General features: G+C 40.5%; 1 protein-coding gene across 4 annotated transcripts in view; it reads left to right on the top strand.

Moving 5' to 3' along the window:
• LOC117422313 (golgin subfamily A member 2) overlaps nucleotides 1-19862 on the top strand; it is a 76179-nt gene that overhangs the window by 22163 nt on the left and 34154 nt on the right. For all 4 annotated transcript variants that reach the window (XM_058987131.1, XM_058987132.1, XM_058987130.1 and 1 more), the window contains 11 exons: nucleotides 264-302; nucleotides 862-924; nucleotides 1414-1507; nucleotides 4013-4119; nucleotides 7785-7843; nucleotides 8561-8702; nucleotides 11944-12033; nucleotides 12549-12656; nucleotides 12990-13077; nucleotides 13355-13491; nucleotides 16757-16975. In XM_058987131.1, coding sequence (XP_058843114.1) covers nucleotides 264-302; nucleotides 862-924; nucleotides 1414-1507; nucleotides 4013-4119; nucleotides 7785-7843; nucleotides 8561-8702; nucleotides 11944-12033; nucleotides 12549-12656; nucleotides 12990-13077; nucleotides 13355-13491; nucleotides 16757-16975 — 1146 coding nt within the window. The remainder of the gene's footprint in view (nucleotides 1-263; nucleotides 303-861; nucleotides 925-1413; nucleotides 1508-4012; nucleotides 4120-7784; nucleotides 7844-8560; nucleotides 8703-11943; nucleotides 12034-12548; nucleotides 12657-12989; nucleotides 13078-13354; nucleotides 13492-16756; nucleotides 16976-19862) is intronic.

Below are 19862 nucleotides of genomic sequence, written 5' to 3'. Positions count from 1 at the left end.
TTATGCTCAGTATATTAATTGTATTTATGTGCAGAGAAATTCTCTTATTCAGATTTTATGGTTGTCTCAGAGTGATGATAGGAAGTGTCAGATTTTCTGTTTAATTTAAACTGCTAGGAATTTGCTATTTACATCTGGTAAACCATGAATTAAAATATCCTTGTTAGCACCTCTAGCTGCTTCACACCAGTATCACTATGTAAATAAAGCTGATGGAAGGTGACGTGGCCCGAGTTGTATTTATTTTTCTGTTGTTTGTTTAGAAGCAGCAATCCCAGGAACTCACAGACCAAATGCAGAAGGTAATTTCTCTCTCAGCAGTGGCCATTACTGTATTTACCAAGTGGGATTACTGCAGAAAATCAGTGAAGACTCCTCCCACATTTCCACCCAGAATGACAATACCCAAACAGTGGCAATGCCTAGCTAGATTTTCACGTGGCCAAAATTGTAGTGTTATAAAAATGGCATGTTTTTAGAGCGTTTTACAATGTTGCCAAGTTTAATTAATCTAGACATTTATATGTATTAAATATATTTTTATGAAGTGGTAAGTCTGCCACAGATAACTCACATGGTGGGAATGGTTTATCTAGTGCCTATTCAAGTGATATTCAGGTGCCTTGAATAAGTTGTGTTTTTCCCCCATGTTTTCCCCCTAATTATTTTTGTGGAATCCTTGAAAATCTGAAATTGACAAAGTATGCACAAAAATAAAAAGATGTGCCTGTTACCCTGTCTAGGGATATGCTGGTAACCTTTGTACCCTGGACTGTTTGATGCCTGCGGATTGCTTAATGTATTCATTAATAAAGAGCACCCTTGATCTTTAATATAAAAGACTTTTTTTCTCTCTTCTAGGAGCATAAGGAATTTGAACAGAAGTTCTTAAAAGAGCAGGGAGCTATGCGCGAGCAGCTGCAGGTGAGTCTCTGGTATTAACTTCTCCAACACTGCTTCTTCACAATAAAATGAATTTGCTTGCACACTAACTTCTGGATTAGACAGCAGCTCATTCAATTGAAAAACGAGAGAATATTTTGATACTGGAAGTAAGGCAGTTGTTTTGTACTTCAGTTGTCTTCACACACTATAGTGGAGAGTTCTTTCCTATTGATTTCAATCCTAATGGTCTTGCTCCTGATATTTATTTATATTTTTCATAAGCACTTCAGCTTTTTTTTTTTTTTGCTTCCCACAAGGCACAGATTTCCCATTGACATGAACCTAACAATGGCCATGGCTGATCCAGATTTTTACATGCCCAAAACTAGAGTAATGTAAGGCTATTAGGAACAAGCATGTTTTAAGTGCATTTTTATATGTTGCCACAAGCTCACAAACGCACACTAATAAGATTCACCAACACACACAGATGTATCATTTGAACAAGTTTTGCTATCCCCCTTGCAGGTTCATATCCAGACGATTGGAATCCTGGTGTCTGAGAAATCAGAGCTACAAACAGCACTTTCCTACACACAGCAGGCTGCAAGGCAGAAAGCAGGTAAAATAACACAAACTCTTATTATTGAATTACAGAGGTGACCTACCTTCCACCATCTATAATAAAACCATGACCCCTGTGTTTTCAGTGACTTGTCTCATAAGCCAGTTGAGAGAGAGTTTTCACTTTTTGTGTTATGGAAACTCCCCTTCACTTTTAACTTGTGACCTAATATTGCTGCCTTCATTACAGTTCACTCAAAATAGAAACAAATAGCTAGTGTGTGTGTCATGAATGGAGGAAAAACTTTAAATGCGTATATATTAAAAATATGACTTCATTAGTTTCAATGTTTCTGCTCACAGCCAGCGTTTTCCAGCTTTCCACATACAGTATTTGTTTTACTTCAGGTTTACAACCTGTTCTGTCTGAGGTGCCTTTCTCTTTAGACTGTGCCATATGGGATTTGGTTTGTGTTTTTTTTATTATTATTAATAATAATAATAATAATAATAATAATAATAATTAGGGCTTCTGATTTTCGGTATTAACCGATTTAAAACCCGATTAAAACACCCCCGATACAAAAAAAATGAAATCAGTGGCTAGCCAATAAACACCGGAAAAACTGTGGAAATGGTTAATCAATTCACGTTGACTTTACCCTTTTCCCATTAAAAAATAAAACCTACTACAAAAATAATAATAAATACATTTCCCAGCTCTGCTGGGCAATGTCCCGCCTTCCTGACTTGCATCTATCATTGATTCGTTCTCAATACTTTAACCCGCCCCAACTACTGAGTGACAGCACATTCCTACATTTCTATTGGAGACTCCGCTTGCGATATTTAAAACGAGATTACAATGAAGATGGAGGCTTGTTAGCGGGATTTCAAGCTGTATTACAGTTAAGATATGGAGAATTTAAAACAGAATTGTGGCAAAATGTACAAAAATGCCTACACACAAAAACCCCAGAAGAATGTGCCTTGACCATAGGGATTTCATTGAAGGAAAGAAGGTACAACTTAAGTGTGCAAGTACTGTCGAGTTACTACTATACATATTTTGACACAAAATAAAAAAAACGCTCAAGCATTTTGGAAAGTAACCAAAAACACTAATTTCATACAGTATATCAAAAACGAAAGTCCTGAAAAAAAAGTTTACATAAAACTCGAAAATAGCTAAAAATAAGTACCAAAAAGTACAATTAATAAAAACCAAAAAACAGTAGCCCTATTTTTGTGCAGATGACACAAAAATAGGAGGAGTGGCAAACACTGTTGCAGCAGCAAAGGTCATTCAAAATGATCTAGACAGCATACAGAACTGGGCAAACACATGGCAAGTGACATTTAATAGAGAAAAGTGTAAAGTACTGCACACAGGCAATAAAAATGTGCATTATATATATCATATGGGAGATACTGAAATTGAAGAAGGAATCTATGAAAAAGACCTAGGAGTTTATGTTGACTCAGAAATGTCTTCGCCTAGACAATGTGGGGAAGCTATAAAAAAGGCCAACGATGCTCGGATATATTGTGAAAAGTGTTGAATTTAAATCAAGGGAAGTTAAAACTTTACAATGCATTAGTAAGACCTCACCTAGAATATTGTGTTCAGTTCTGGTCACCTCGTTACAAAAAGGATATTGCTGCTCTAGAAAGTGTGCAAAGAAGAGCAACCAGAATTATCCTGGGTTTAAAAGACATGTCATATACAGACAGGCTAAAAGAATTTAATCTGTTCAATCTTGAACAAAGAAGACTACGCAGTGATCTGATTCAAGCATTCAAAATCCTAAAAGGCATACACAATGTCGACCCAGGGGACTTTTTTTACTTGAAAAAAGAAAAAAGGACCAGGGGTCACAAATGGAGATTTGATAAAGGGGCATTCAGAACAGAAAAATAGGAGGCACTTTTTTACACAGAGAATTGTGAGGGTCTGGAACCAACTCCCCAGTAATGTTGTTGAAGCTGACGCCCTGGGATCCTTCAAGAAGCTGCTTGATGAGATTCTGGGATCAATAAGCTACTAACAACGAAACGAGCAAGATGGGCTGAATGGCCTCCTCTCGTTTGTAAACTTTCTTATGTTCTTATATAATACATGGATGAAGGCTATATTTGCATCCTGATCCATTTAAAAAAAAAAAAAAAAAAAAAAGACATAATACCACAGTCGTGATGTCAAAATGGCATATTCATCTAGATTATAAGAAAGTTTGAGAATTAATCTTTTATTCGGGACTTTGTCAAAAGCTTTCTGGAAGTCTAAATAAGCCATGTCATATGCTTTGCAATTATCCATTGTCGATGTTGCATCCTCAAAAAAATTCCTAAAACCATGCTGACTACGGTCTCGTAGTTTATGAAGTCACATAAAGCCTAGATGGAAATTTTTTCCTGTAACTCACTGAAACCCATCTATTATTCTATATGTATTTGTTTGTTTATTTTTTAGGCAAGTAGTGAATATGCAATATAATATTACATTTTTACTTGTTTGTTTGGAAAATGAACTATAATGTGACTGCCTCTCTCTTTCTACCAGTGGAGGTAGAGGAACTTGGCAACAGGCTTCAGTCAACCAGACAACGAGTGGGAGAGCTGGAAAGAACCCTGTCCTCTGTGTCCACGCAGCAGAAACAGTTTGAAAAGGTACAGAGTGAAGTCTTTCGAGTGAAGTCTGCCATGCTACTTACCTCTGCTCGCATTCAATTCAAGACCCTTGTTCTTGCCTACCAGTCTTCAACACACTTTCCCCTCCTAGCTCCAATCCCCTGTGTCTCCCTTTATCCCCTCTTGCCCTCTCCACTACTCCTCCTCTACAGGCTGACTGGTCATGCTTTCCATCCACTCTCCATCCTTCCCTAGCCCCTCTGTGGTGGCACCAGCTAGACTGCACTTGTATATCTCTTGCTGTACTGCTCCTATTATGCACTGGACTTGCCTGACCTGTGCACCACGTTACTGGATCCTCCGCTAATGTACTATCCTTGCACTACTATGTCATTATAGATAGAACTGTAATCTTAACTTGTTGTATCCTAGTTCATATCATATTTTATTGATATTATTTGTACTTGCTGTAAACTACACTGTTTTTAAATACTAAGCTTGCTTGTAACCCTTTACTTCCCTGTAACACTCGCCTTGGATAAAGGCATTTGCCAAATAAATGAATAATAATTATCTAGCCACCACAAGATTTGATTGGGTGGAGCACAAAATACTTCAGTAAATCACTTACCTTTTTGAGTAACAAGCTGACTCAAGTTCTACTACAAACCTATTAATTTAGGCTTTGTTACATGCTATAACTTTAAATTTATTTTAGCCAGCTGAAACACTGTGTACTACTTTAAAAAAAAAAAAAAAAACAAAAAAAAAAAAAACTGAAAACCGGAAAGTCTACTTCTAAAACATTAAAATACATACAGAAGGCAATATATAAATACAGTATAAGGGCCCTTTCACATTTAGTTCATTTTGGATATGATAATTTGCACTTGAGTTCAGTTGACACCTAAGTTGGGTTCGTTTTGGCAGGTGTGAAACGTCCAAACGCATCAGAGTGCGCACCAAACAAATGGACCCAGATTCACTTAAATAGGTGGTCTCTGCCCGTTTGGGAGGGAACTGTAATGCGTTTCAACCTCAAATTTGGACAGTGTGAAAGCAATCTCATTACAATCCAAGATGCAAACTAAACCGAACCAACTGATGTAATGCATAACCCACAGTACGTTGTGTGCAGAAAACATGCATAGGTGTGTATGGTTGAAAAAAAAAAAAGAAGAACATAGTGCCGCATGAAAACGTCAGTGTTCCTCCGCGATATGTCTAACACGGGTTTCGTGCTGACATTGTAACAGCAGAGGTCAAACAACCCAAATGAATGTACGTTATTTAATTATTACAGATACAGTATTTAATGGATGCTCTGTACATTTATTCCCGCTGATTGTCTTCCAAATGTGTAGACCTGTCTATAACCAATAAAGTTCACTGAAAGAACAGTTACAGGCAGTGCACACATTTTGCAGGATATGCCAGAATCGTGGCTTTGAAAACGGCTAAGAAGCTGCTTTCAAAATTAAGAGGGATTTACAGCTGGAGATGGCGAATCGTAAAAGCAGACATTGGACAGCTATTTTTAAAATTGTGCTTGATTTATTAAATGTAAGTACAGTATCAACAGTTTACTTTTCTCTAAAGACAATTTGTAGTATAGTAAGCTACATTATTGCAGAGTAACCTACAGTAGCTTACCGTAGGCCTATCTTGATTATAGTTTGCAATGGTTTATTCTTGTATTGTTTAATAAACAGAACCGTAATGTCCATCTCAGTGATGTTCTCTTAAAACGCGTATTTCAGTGATGTGCTTTCTAAAAGTACGGTGTATATAGGTTCCATATAAATAAACTTGAAATTAACTTGAAACGGTGGCTTTCTGCTTATTAACAACTTCGGTTATTAACATTTGGCTGGGATCCAAGGGGTTGATAACACTATGTAACACAATTTTTGTTCCTGGGTAGTAAGTGTTATTTCCTAATTGCTTATGCCTCAAAAGTATAGAAAATGGCTATTATTCCCCACAAACTTTGCTTTTGTGACCAGGACAGTGATATTTTGAAATTTACCTATTTCCAATGAGAAAATGGGCGAATTTGTGTGTATTTATACTAAAGTAATACAAAAATGACTACAAAAGATTTAGAAGTGAGTAGTTTTTCGAGATTTATGATTATCCTGTAAATCACTTTCACGAATCAGCCCCCAAATGTAGTCTCCCATCATGTTCTCGTTATACTGTCCTTGGTAGCGGCGTTCAAAGTCCAGTATATCCTGGTGGAAGCGCTTGCCTTGCTCCTCCGAGTACGCTCCCATGTTCTCCTTGAATTTATCAAGATGAGCATCAAGGATATGGACTTTGAGGGACATCCTACAGCCCATTGTGCCATAGTTCTTCACCAGAGTCTCAACCAGCTCCACATAGTTTTCGGCCTTGTGATTGCCCAGGAAGCCCCGAACCACTGCGACAAAGCTGTTCCAAGCCGCTTTCTCCTTACTAGTGAGCTTCTTGGGGAATTCATTGCACTCCAGGATCTTCTTTATCTGTGGTCCGACGAAGACACCGGCTTTGACCTTTGCCTCAGACAGCTTAGGGAAGTCGTCTTGAAGGTACTTGAAGGCTGCCGACTCCTTATCTAGAGCTCTGACAAATTGTTTGTTTAATATGGCCCAATTTGATGTGCAGTGGTGGCATCAGCACCTTCCAGGGGGTCCACCAGTGGCTCCCACTTGACGTTGTTCCTCCCCACAGAGAACTCGGTCCGCTGTGGCCAGTCCCGCCTGTGGTAGTGCGCCTTGGTGTCCCTGCTGTCCCAAAGGCAAAGATAGCAGGGAAACTTGGTAAAACCGCCTTGGAGACCCATCAGGAATGCCACCATTTTGAAGTCTCCTATGACCTTGATGCCATCTCAGAAAAATGCAGATATGTATCCACTTAGGCAGCTGGAACTAAACTGAACTGGTGGGCTTAAGGCCCCTGTATTTATACTACTATTTATATTACTGGAAAGTTCTAGAAAGTTCTAGAAGTTACTCCAAGTTTACTCAGCACTGAATCTATCTGGAATGTTCTGGAAAATAGGTAAATTTAAAAATATCACTGTCCTGGTCACAAAAGCAAAGTTTGTGGGGAATAATAGCCATTTTCTATACTTTTGAGGAAAAACAATTAGGAAATAACATTTACTACCCAGGAACAAAAAAAAAAAAAAAATTGTTACACGGTGTAATAAGCGGCATCTACTATAGCGGTCCTATCACAGGACTGACACGGGTGGAGCCCTCCATGTTTATACGTTCACTGTAGTTTCTACTGATATCGCCACTAACATCTGCCTAGGCATCAACAGGAAGATATCATTTTGGTCACGTCTACAAATAGTCGATCAGATTCACTTGAAAGAATTGTAATGTGAAAGCAAACACATTCTAGTGTGATTACAGTTGTGAAGACGAACTTTAAACTCGCTTGAAGAAAAAAAAAAAGTTTGTTTGATATTTTTCAGTGTGAAACCAAGTGAAGCAAAATTGCAACATTTTAGTTAATTTGCAAGTGAATTTTGAATCAGATCTTTATAAACAAACTAGGTATGAATGGGTCCTAAATTATATCCTGATCCAGGATTTGCATACATTGCAAACAATATACATCACATCGAAGCTTAAATACAGTTACCAATAGAAAGAGACTGTTCAACACCATGAACTTTCACTGAAGGCAATTATTCATCTTTTTCCCCACAGCATAATAAAGAACTGGAAAAGGAACGGGACAGCCTTAAGCTTGAAGTTTACAGATTGAAGTAAGTGATTGGCTAAAAAACAAGACTTCCTGAGTCAGGGTTCATTTTATAAATGTATTCAGATGGGATGATATCCACTGGGCACAGAAGTAGGAGTCAAAACTTAAAAACAGGTAATTATGTTAAAACATATTACCATACAGTGAGTGTGAATTCAGTTGTTTTATTTCCTTGGTTAGGTTAGGGTGGGGGGTTGTTTTTCCTCTCCTGAGTGCTAACGGACCATGCTTGCATCAAAGTGAGCGAGCATAGCTGGGCCGAATGGCCTTTTCTCATTCTACAATTTCTTATGTTCTTATGTTTTCTGTAGTTTAAAACTAAAATATGTACTATGTTGAAAACCAGAATTATTTCCCCCTTCCCTAAAATGCTCCAGCTATGACACCTGAAATATAAATGTTGTATTTAATTCTCCAAATAGAGATGTTTGTCATAGCTGCAGAAAGACGGGCCATGCTCTTTACCTGGTGCAGAGACAGGCCAATGCAAAACTGTACCACATTCTTTCAAACACATGAAACATTCTCTTGGAGTCGTTGCATGATCTTGAGACCCTAACTCAAATTAAGACCTGATTTAAATCTTAAGATCAGTATTAAAATTCTCGCAGCTGGCCTGTCTTTCTACACCTGTGACAGATGTTTGGTACTTCACACTTTCACGCATGTTTTTGTAAATACTTATTTACTTGAATCACTGCCTACTTTGTGTCTGCAGTAAAGTGAGCGAGGAGGTGAAACAGGAGAGCTCAGAGCTGTCAGAGCAGCTGCGATTGAGAGTGAGTGAGAACTCTGCCATGAAACTGGACATCGAGGACTTGCGCAAGAAGCTCGAGATGGCTGATCTCATGATCCAGCAGGTGAGCAACTGTGATTGTGGCTTATACCTTCCACTGGAGCGAGGAGTCTTTCTGGAGTCTTTTCCACAATCCAAGCATCTATAAGATACTGTCAGGATGTGAGTGGTGCGTAATGGTTAAGCAGTAAGTGTCCAGCCAGCACTTGCAATTATTAAACCTTGGGGTATTTTTATTTTCCCAAAAACAATCAACAACTAATAATACACTCCTCTACCAGCAATGGTAGGGAGTGTACACAAAAAGGATTACAGTTCCGCACTTAAATAATAATCTGCTCCACTACCAGCAATGGTAGGGAGCACAGTCCCAGAAACAATAATAAACTAATTATAACTCCCGCACGTTTGCACGGCAAGGTGCTCTTTTCTCTCCGGTGCTGTACAAGTGTACTGTGTAGAGTGGTGAGGTTTGTGTGCGGTGATCAACAGCTGGCTCTGTGGCAACAGCTTCCGTGCTACTCGTACTGTGCAACAATAAGCAAAAACGAAACGAAGCAAAAACACGGCGCTCCGGTTTGTTAGTCATCAGTATAAGGGTCCGTACTCGCGTAGCTGCAGCCCCTTAATACTGCCCAACTCCTCCCCGCAATCAGCTCGGTGTCCCGGTCTATCCACTCTCCGCAGACCCCGCAGCTGATTGCAGTGGATTTGTTTAGCAGCCCTGTTGCTATGCGACCTCCCCAAGATGGCCGACTTTCGGTGTCTACCCCCCCTCAGTCCGACCTCATCCTGTGAAAGTGTACAACCAACCTTACACTGTGCCTTTTCTGGCCGGGAGGGAGATTTACATAATAACATAAGAAAGTTTACAAATGAAAGGAGGCCATTCGGCCCATCTTGCTCGTTTGGTTGTTAGTAGCTTATTGATCCCAGAATTTCATCAAGCAGCTTCTTGAAGGATCCCCGGGTGTCAGCTTCAACAACGTTACTGGTGAGTTGGTTCCAGACCCTCACAATTCTCTGTGTAAAAAAGTGCCTCATATTTGCTGTTCTGAATGCCCCTTTATCTAATCTCCATTTGTGACCCCTGGTTCTTGTTTATTTTTTCAGGTCGAAAAAGTCCCCTGGGTCGACATTGTCAATACCTTTTAGAATTTTGAATGCTTGAATCAGATCGCCGTATAGTCTTCTTTGTTCAAGACTGAATAGATTCAGTTCTTTAAGCCTGTCTGTATATGACATGCCTTTTAAACCTGGAATGATTCTGGTCGCTCGTCTTTGCACTCTTTCTAGCGCAGCAATATACTTTTTGTAGCGAGGTGACCAGAACTGAACAAAACTCCCCAGTAATGTTGTTGAAGCTGACACCCTGGGATCCTTCAAGAAGCTGCTTGATGAGATTCTGGGATCAATAAGCTACTAACAACCAAACGAGCAAGATGGGCTGAATGGTCTCCTCTCGTTTGTAAACTTTCTTATGTTCTTAATGCATTGTAAAGTTTTAACATTACTTCCCTTGATTTAAATTCAACACTTTATTATATATCTGAGCATCTTGTTGGCCTTTTTTTTTTATAGCTTTTTTTATAATGCATATTTGTATTGCCTGCCTTACACTTTTCTCTATTAAATGATCATTTTGAATAACCACTGCTGCTGCAACAGTGTTTGCGGTGACTCCTATTTTTGTGTCGTCTGCAAATTTAACAAGTTTGGTTACTTCACTCCATTTTTATGTTTCTCCTCTAATCAGTGCTTTCTGTTTTCTACATGTTAACCACTCCCTTGTATTTCCTTGAATCCCTACTGCGTTCAGTTTGAGAATTAATCTTTTATACGGGACTTTGTCAAAAGCTTTCTGAAAATCTAAATAAACCATGTTATATGCTTTGCAATTGTCGATGTTGCATCCTCAAAAAAAATCAAGCAGGTTAGTTAGACCTGCTTAAACCATGCTGACTGTCTCCCAGGATACTGTTACCATATAGGTAATTTTCCATTTTGGATCTTATTATAGTTTCCATATGTTTACATATAATAGAAGTCAGGCTTATTGGTCTGTAGTTACCTGGTTCGGTTTTGTCTCCCTTTTTGTGGATTGGTATTACGTTTGCAATTCTCCAGTCTGTCGGTACAACCCCTGTGTCAAGAGACCTGTTGCATGATCCTGGTTAGCGGTTTGTAAATAACTTCTTTCATTCCTTTGAGTACTATTGGGAGGATCTCATCCGGCCCAGGGGATTTGTTTATTTTAAGAGCTCCTAGTCCCTTCTGCCTCGTTTATGCTAAAGTTATTTAAAACTGGATAGGAACAGGTCGACGTGGGGCATGTTGCCCGTATCCTCCTTTGTAAAAACTTGTGAAAAGTAATCATTTAATTTATTTGCTATTTTTTTTCTCTTCGTCTATAATTTTGCCATTTGTATCTCTTAGACATTTTACCTCCTCTTTGAATGTTCTCTTGCAGTTATAATATTGGAAAAACTTTTTGGAATTGGTTTTAGCCCCCTTAGCAGTGCTTATTTCTATCTCTCTCTTGGCCTTTCTAACTTCCTTTTTGACTTGTGTTTGTTTTTGTCCATTATTCTGACCCATATTGATTCTGCATTGTTTTTCTTCCAGATTTAACACCTGGGCTTCAAGACTATTTTTGATGTATAGCGCTATCCCTCCACCTCTTTTGCCCTGCCTGCCTTTCCTATGCAATGTATACCCACTAATATTATATTCGTCTCCATCACTCTCGGTTAACCAAGTTTCTGGCAAAGTTGTTGCCCTTGTTTTGATGTTGTCTGCCTTCCTTTCTAGTTTAATGCTTCTGAACCTCCTCAAGGATCCTTGATTGGTTCCCTTTTTATTTAAGTGCTGTCCATCCCACCTATATAGATTGTCCTTGTTGTAGAATGTGGTCCAATGTTCAAGGAAGGTGAAGCCTTCTTGTGTGCACCACGTTTTCAGCCATGCATTTAGATTATTTATTTCCAGCTGTCCGTATGCTCCTTTGCAAGGTGCCGGCAGTATCCCAGAAAATACCACAGTTTTGGTCTTGTCTTTTACAGTTCAGTTCAGATCCCTTCTCTCTCTGTCACACATACACTTACACATTCTGCAACCCAGAGTATCAGACATGCTGGTGTTAAATTCAGCTTCAAAGTCCTTGTATTCACTAGTTAAACAGGTCTTGGAATACATTAATGATCCCATGTGTTAGGAAATGGAGCCATATAATCCTCATCCTTATTTGGTTTGAGTCTTGAGTTGTTTCCATGTCTTCTCAAGCCCCCCTTATTTTTTCTGCTTAGTTTTCAAGCCAGTCGGGACCTCCAGATGCCAACCATCAACTTCATATGGTGATGGAGGAGAAGCTGCAGCTTGAGGCACAGCTGGTACAGGTATCTATGGGCTGTGTGTTCTTATTAGATAAGAGGAACCCCAGGGTTTTCTGGTTTTGCTTCTGCTTTGGTTTAAGACAAATACCTTCATTTTAGAATGAGGGTTAGATCAAGGGTGGACTGGATCCAGAGAAACATAGAATGATGAATGACTAGGTAACAGCCTTCAAATTAAAAGGGATGTCTAAAAAATGCTTGAGTTTTAGTTTAGAAAACCCAAGTTCTCCCTGTCCCCTTGTATTGGATATTGTAAGAAATGGATTTCACAATACACATCTGTCCTTGTTTTGGCTTGTGCTTTCTACTTTTTTCTGATAAGTTTTACTATGTATGTTTTATTTTATTTGAGTTTTTGGAGTTCTGGATGTCCTGGGATTGAGAGTGAGAGCAGCCTTCTGTAAACCCTGAATATTAAACTATGTGTGTAAGGTTTTTATACCTGATTTCAGATGTTCTAGTTTTGTATTTCTAGTATTCATTATGAAATGCTTGATTCAGTGCTATCTGTGTTGCAGGTGATGGAATCCATACAGCAGCTTAAAACAGAGAGAGATCAGTATGCAGCACAGCTAAAAGAAGAGGGTAACACCTGGAAGGAGAGGGTTGAGCAGCTGGTTGCTCAGGTATGTGCACAAGGACTTCTTTTTTGCTGAGCTTTGCAGTCAGTTAAAATAGAAACATGTTTCTTTTCTGAGGTGATATAGCCCTCAAAACCATTTACTGAATACTACTGTTGTGTTTGGTCAGTGTAGCATTAGGATGAAACGATAAACCATACTACTATTTTCCATGGTCTGTACAGCCTAAAGGAGGAGGCTGCTACCCTCAGTGGTCGATCAGTTTGGCCTTCATATTCAATTATTACAGGAGTATGTGGCTGACTGGTCTGCAGGAAAGTATCATTGACTTTTTAATTAAGTAAAATGTGTTGCTCAAGGCCATGTGCCTCTCGCCAGGTGAACATTCTTTCAGAGGAGAAGGAGAAGAGCCTCGTCAAGACCCAAGAGCTAGAAGCTTTAGTTACAGAGTTGCAGAACACCCCCGGTAATGCTCATTCATTTCTTCCTTTACTGTTAAACTTTATAAATATCTACTAAAGCCAAACCACTACTGCCTGCTGATTTTGATAAGAATTTAGTTTGCAATTTTTTGGCTTGAAGACACCCTAGCGCTATCAGCAATTTGTGAGGTTCCTTAAAATGTGCTCTAACTTTCTGCATTGCAGAACCAAGGAGCTACTCCTGTATTGCATACTGCAGTCCAGCACTGCACTGGTTCCATCAGTATTAATACCATCTCATGTTTGATGATGTTTCTGCAGCCCAGATGTCCCAAGAGAGTGTTCCCCAGGCTGCCCCTCAACCCGAGGGTCCTACTGAGAGTGAGGCTGCTCTGCAGGAGGCTGTGAACTCACTGCAGCAGGAGAAGGAAGCCCTTGGCAACCAGCTCCATGCCCAGGTAAGTCGAATTCAGGCTGACCATTTTCTTTTAGAAACGGGTTAATTACCGTGTAAATCGGTGAGAAAAGATCATATTATACAAGGAAATAAGATCCTTGCTGTGAAGTTGGAGGCAATCAGATGGGTCCATTATCTCCACTTTATGATGAACCAAACGCATTAGGTTGCAGCAGTTTTGTTTCTGCATTGTTGTGTTAAGCTGGGCTTTAGATCGTCAGTGGGTTTGGGTCTCTTGTGCAAATAAAATACATTAAGAAATGCTTTAGAAATTTGACACCTTGACTAATAAAGCATACAAAGGAACAGATTTAACGGCAAACTCCCTTATATATGTACTTTAGTTTCAAATGTTAGTTTTTTTTGCATACATGTTTACAACAGTTGTGTAATTTTATATAAAATGATTAAAGCTTTTTAAAAATATGACAGTGATGAGTAAATGGGTCGTAATCCAAAATGACTAGAACACTCAATTACATCTCTGTGACAAAGAACTCATCACTTAGAAGTACATGCATACAACTCCACCTAACATACTTAAAAAAAATTATATATATATATACACACACACACTGTATGTAAACGCAAGCTGAACTCGACACATTGAAAACTGTTTCTGTAACAAAATGAAACTTTGTACTTACCTGTGTAAAGAGCTGGGAGGAGTCCTGGTAGAATCCTGTTAGAGAAAACGTCATGTTGGAGCGGGAGCGTGCCCTAGAGGTCAGATTAAAATAGGGCGTGGCGCACGCATGTTGTTAGTCTGGGGGACTTTGCATCCATATGGAAATGAAGGAGCTCTATGGTTTTACAGTTAGTATTAAAGAGGGGAAATGAAAGGTTAGTTGAACTTGAATGTTATTTTGTAGTAGATAAAATGTTCTATATTAATGGTGAGGCAATACCAACAGTGTCTGAGAAGCCAGTGAAAAGTCTTGGGAGATGGTATGACAGGGATCTAAAGGACACAGTTTGTGTGGGAGAAGTTAGACAACAAGCAGTGGAAGGGTTGAAGAGCATAGACAGCAGCGCTTTACCAGGCAAACTAAAACTCTGGTGCTTTCAGTTTGGTCTACTGTCGAGGCTGCTGTGGCCACTGACTGTGTACGAGGTTTCTTTGACAACAGTATAGAAGCTGGAAGCTTTAATCAGTTCATACATCGGGAAATGGTTGGGAGTTCCACGCTGCTTCAGCAGAGTGGGACTTTATGGTAAAGGAATGCTGGTCTCAGTTCAGCTCCTCCTACATGGCACAAGGCAGCCCCAGCTCAACGGAGGAATCTGGTAGTCAACGAGGTGCAAAAGCAGGAGGAGAGGATGAGGTGCGTAAAGGCCATTTCCCAGGCCAAGCAGAGAGAATGGATGAGATGGGAGAGTGTGGAACAACGCAAGATTGGCTGGCAAGACCTATGGTCAATGGAACAGAGTAGGATCAGTTTCCTCATCAGGTCAACATATGATGTTCTCCCATCACCATAGAACCTAAACCTCTGGGTAGGAGAGGATCCCTCATGTCCTTTGTGTTCATCACCTGCAACATTAAGGCACATTTTGACAGGATGTAAGGTGGCTCTTAGCCAAGGACGGTTTACCTGGCGCCATGACCAGGTACTGCAATGTTTGGCCTTAGCATTGGAAGACAAGTGTAACATGACCAATAAGTTGCCACCAGTTCCATCAAAAATTACACACAAAAGACAACATTCCTCTGCCCAGGAGAGCAACCACCAAGAAAAGGTGTTAAATCCAAGCCTCGCCCAGGACGACTGGATGCTGCTAGAGGAAATGCTAGCAGATGTTGGTCAATGACTTATTTTTCCACTGGTAATTGCCACCACTAACCTTTGACCAGATATTGTCTTGTGGTCTGGATCAACACACCTTGTTCACCTGATAGAGTTAACAGTACCGTGGGAGGATGCTGTAGATGAGGCGTATGAGAGGAAGAAACTGCGGTATGCTCAACTAGCCTCTGAAGCGGAAAAGCGAGGATGGAGAGTCCGTGTCTATCCAGTGCAGGTGGGTTGTCGAGGATTTGTGGCACACTCTACAGAAAGAGTCTGGTTGTGGATCTCAAGCACAATAGAAAGAAAGAAACGCTAATGTACAGGTAAGTAAGCTGGGCTGAGTTGAGTGGGGGACGGAGGGGAGTGATGCTGAGACGCCAGGATCACCGTCGAGCCCTCTTGAGGTGTCGTGAGCTAGTCGACGAAACACCGAGGATGGAAGGTGCCCATTTGAAGACCTCAGAGATGTACCCTAATTAGCTCTATCCAGACGGTTGTCATGTTGATGCGCTGGGGAGACCGCACTGTGGTTGATCCCCGGAGCCAGCATCGCAGCCGTTGTGTGTGCTGATGCGCTAGGGAGGCAAATAAGCTGATCCCTGGAGCCAGCATTACACTTCAGCCATCAACCCCAGGCAGAAAGATATCTACATCAACATATGGAAGGAAATGCAAATGGGTGGAGACACATATGGATCACATTAGTTTACTGTAAAGCTACGTCTTAGTTGGTGCTTATCTTGGTGAGAAGTTTTAACATCTACTCTCGTGTAATGGAAATCATGTATAACTACAGTAATTATGATTTAAAATAACCTTTTGTTGGACTTAAATTTATGTAAGATGTTAGATAGTTCCAGGGGGAGGAGCTTCCTTCAGGATCAAGTGTATATACCCCTCTGTGGCTCATTCAGGGGTGAGAGGGTTGGAGTGCAGTCTATGCTCCAGGTAACCAGTGAGATGCAGCTGCCCAAGGTTTGGAGTACTAGCTATTGTTACTTCATACTACAGCTAAATTATTCTAACTGGGTTAATAGTTAGACACTGATAGTTTGTTGTTTTTGATCAAATCTAGTCTAGTGTTCTCTGTTTTGGATGTGTTCAACAAGAAATTATTAACTTTTGCAACTGTGGTGCCAAGAAAATCAAATAAAAAGAACTGTTCTTTATTCAAACAACATTGTCTGCTGATTTCTTCTTGCCTAATTTACCCCAACCTCTACCTCTGGTTAAGCTACCCTTACAATCTCATAATAGCCACGGGGTGGATTTCTGGGTTGCTTTGAGGAAACCGTTTTTGTTTACCCCACTACATTTTTCAAGCTTTCATAGAAATAAACATCCAAACAGAACATCCAATCAGTTTTTAAAAAAGCATTCAGTACTGTTGTCAATGATGGGTATGAACTGCTAAAACACGACACTCATGATCGTGTTTTGCTGCCAATTACCAAGCTTCCTCTGATTTGTGTGCAGGTACGAGACAACGAGCAGCTGAGTCGACTGTGTCAGGAGAAGGAGGAGCGCATGCTGGAGCTGGAATGCATGGTGCAGCGCTTCAATGACAGCTCAGTGGACCACCAGCAGATCCTGGAGGACATGCAGAGCGACAAGGCCACCATCAGTCGGGCCCTGGCACAGAACAGAGAGCTCAAAGAGCAGCTAGCGGAGTTGCAAAATGGATTTGTCAAACTGGTACGATCCCAAGCTCTCTCTTCTATTGGGAGCCCTGAGTGCAATATGTGGGAAGACAGGGTTCATTAGTCTGTGGGTCTGTATAGCGCTGTGGACTTGTCGTTGGAGATATGGTTCCCAGAGACAATGTAGGCTTGTGGCTTGAGCTGGGGGATAGGAAAGCTATGTGGCCATAAGGTTAGAGCTAAAGTACAGGGTGACAGACTAATTATTATTATTATTATTTATTTCTTAGCAGACGCCCTTATCCAGGGCGACTTACAATCGTAAGCAAATACATTTCAAGTGTTACAATACAAGTAATACAATAAGAGCAAGAAATACAATAACTTTTGTTCAAGCAAAGTACAAGTGTGACAAACCACAATTCAATAATACAGCAGATAATAGTGATAGTTACATCAGGATATGATTAAATAGTGATAGTTACATCAGGATATGATTTAAATACAAAGTACTACAGGTTAAACACTTGGCAGATTACAGTATTCTGAAGTACAGGATTAAATGCAGTAAAATAGGGGGCAGATAAGAGCAAAATAAAGCACATTTACATGAAGGGTGATAGTGTCCCAGGATACAAACAGAGGAGTTCTACAGGTGCTGTTTGAAGAGGTGAGTCTTAAGGAGGCGCCGGAATGTGGTCAGGGACTGGGCAGTCCTGACATCTGTAGGAAGGTCATTCCACCACTGCGGAGCAAGGGTGGAGAAGGAGCGGGCAGCAAGGGTGGAGAAGGAGCGGACTAATCTAGTGGTTGAGAGAGTTGGAGATACTGCTTCCTAGTTGTGAAAGGTGAAGTTAGAGATCCAGGACAAAGACAGAATTAGTGCGTTTACATTTACAACTCTGGCTTAGGATCGATCAGATTAAATGATTCTTTTCATTTGAGCCACCGGTTTACACTTAGCACTGATCCAGGCTGGCCCTGGCCCTTCATGCGCGTGCATAGCCCCTGAACTGCAGTGCCTGATAATGCCATATCCACCACATCTTGCTTGAAGACATTTCCCCATCCCAACACACTTTTATGTTTCTACTTCAAGGTGTTTCTAATTAAGATTTAATTTTGCCATCAGACATAGAGTGAAGCATTGGCAGCAATCTATCAGGATCTGCCATCTATCACTGCGTCTGATGAGGCAGTCGATCGGGAGTTCCCCTCAGGAAGATGACTCGGATAGCGCAACACCAGTAGTGCAGGTGTCAAAATCAGCAGAGCTTTTGCCACTGATTAAGAGGGCCACACACGTTTTGAATGTTCCGTGGTCTGTAGATGACAAGCGGTAACGCTCAAGTTTTGAGGATGGTCCGGCTCTCTCTCAAGTGTCTCCTCCGGTACACCTGGATTTCCTCTTTGAGATTCATTCATCCTGGGGTCACCCGGCTACAGCGCCTGCTGCTTCACGTTCCTTGGGAGCGCTGTATAGCCTGCATGAGGCAGATAAACTTGGCTTGGCTGATTTTCCACCAGTAGATGCCGCGATCGCATCCTGGCAGGGCAATTTTTAAAACGTGCCCGGCGGCTTCAGCTGCCTATGAAGGACATTGTCCCTTGTTGGAGGCTTAATGTGGTGCTGGAAGTGCTTATGAAGTCTCCCTTTGAGCCCTTACATTCAGCAGAGCTGAAATATGTATCAATGAAAGTGGCTTTCTTACTTGCTATTACATCTGCGAAGCGAGTCAGTGACATGCAAGCCTTTTCTGTTGCAAAAGTCTGCTTAATTTTTGCACAAGCCGGGCGAAAGTCACACTTCATACGGCAACTTCATACACTTTGCCCGGTGTGGGCACTTTATGCGGAGAAAAACAGAAGTTGGAGGCAGTCTGAGCAATTGTTTATCTGTTATGGGGCTAAGTCCCATGGGAAAGCTCTGTCTAAACAGAGGCTATCAAGATGGAGCACAGATACGGTTCAGACTGGTCAAACGTAGGTTTCAAGCTATAGCTGGCAGTATTTATATGACTGACTGGTATTTACTATTCAACCTGCAAATCTGTGTTACACGGCAAGCCAGCAGAGAAAATTAAGGAGTCTTTTGTACTTTACCAGAATTTTTACATGAGCATCAGCATTGATGATGCAAAAAAACAACCAAGGACATGACCTCGATGTCCTCATAGCTAGTGACGGCCGTGATTGCTACATTTCTTATTTTCTTTTATATTGAATTTGAATTTGAATGAACCTCGGGTACTAGTATTGGTATGTTATTCAGAAAAAAAACTATTAACTAAACTTTTGTATTTAAATAAACAACATGCAATAATATCCTCATATCTTTTTTTCTTCTGTTATAAAATCTTTGGGGGGGGTGGGGTGCATGGGTGGCTACGGCTCTGTACGATGATTAAATTTAAAAAATAAAACCTCTACATTTAAATTCAGTATACTTTCACAAGCATGTGACTTTAGTTTTCAAACTGTGTAATTGTTAGTGCTGTAATGCAAAATTAAACAAGCACTATGTGTAGGTCATATTGATACATATCAAAATACAATCACAGTTTACGTTTGAAAGAAAAATAAATATATTCTGACAAGGCGTCATGGCAACTAGGCTTGTTTCACATTTATCCCACATGAATTATTTATAGCACAAATATAAAAGTCTGTTTTGTGTTTTGGAATCCTCTGTCTCTCAGCGTTCTGTCAAAGATATTGTTTGGTTCTGTTGTCCGAGTAACAGTCCCAATTTGTTGTAGTCTGTGCCAGTTTGACGCTGACAATGGGGGCGTTGCCCACGAGCGTACGTGGCAAATGTGATCCGTCTCGGGGACCACTGCATTCACTGTAGCCAAAAAACAGACCAAAGTCGTTGCTTCAGTCCCCTCTGCAGGCCGCTTTTTAGGACGGCTGGACCTGGGCTGGCTGCGTTTACACTACAA

This window comes from Acipenser ruthenus, chromosome 15 (assembly GCF_902713425.1).
Source record: "Acipenser ruthenus chromosome 15, fAciRut3.2 maternal haplotype, whole genome shotgun sequence".
In the NCBI taxonomy this organism is placed as follows: domain Eukaryota; kingdom Metazoa; phylum Chordata; class Actinopteri; order Acipenseriformes; family Acipenseridae; genus Acipenser; species Acipenser ruthenus.
This window is presented reverse-complemented; position numbering and strand designations above follow the sequence as displayed.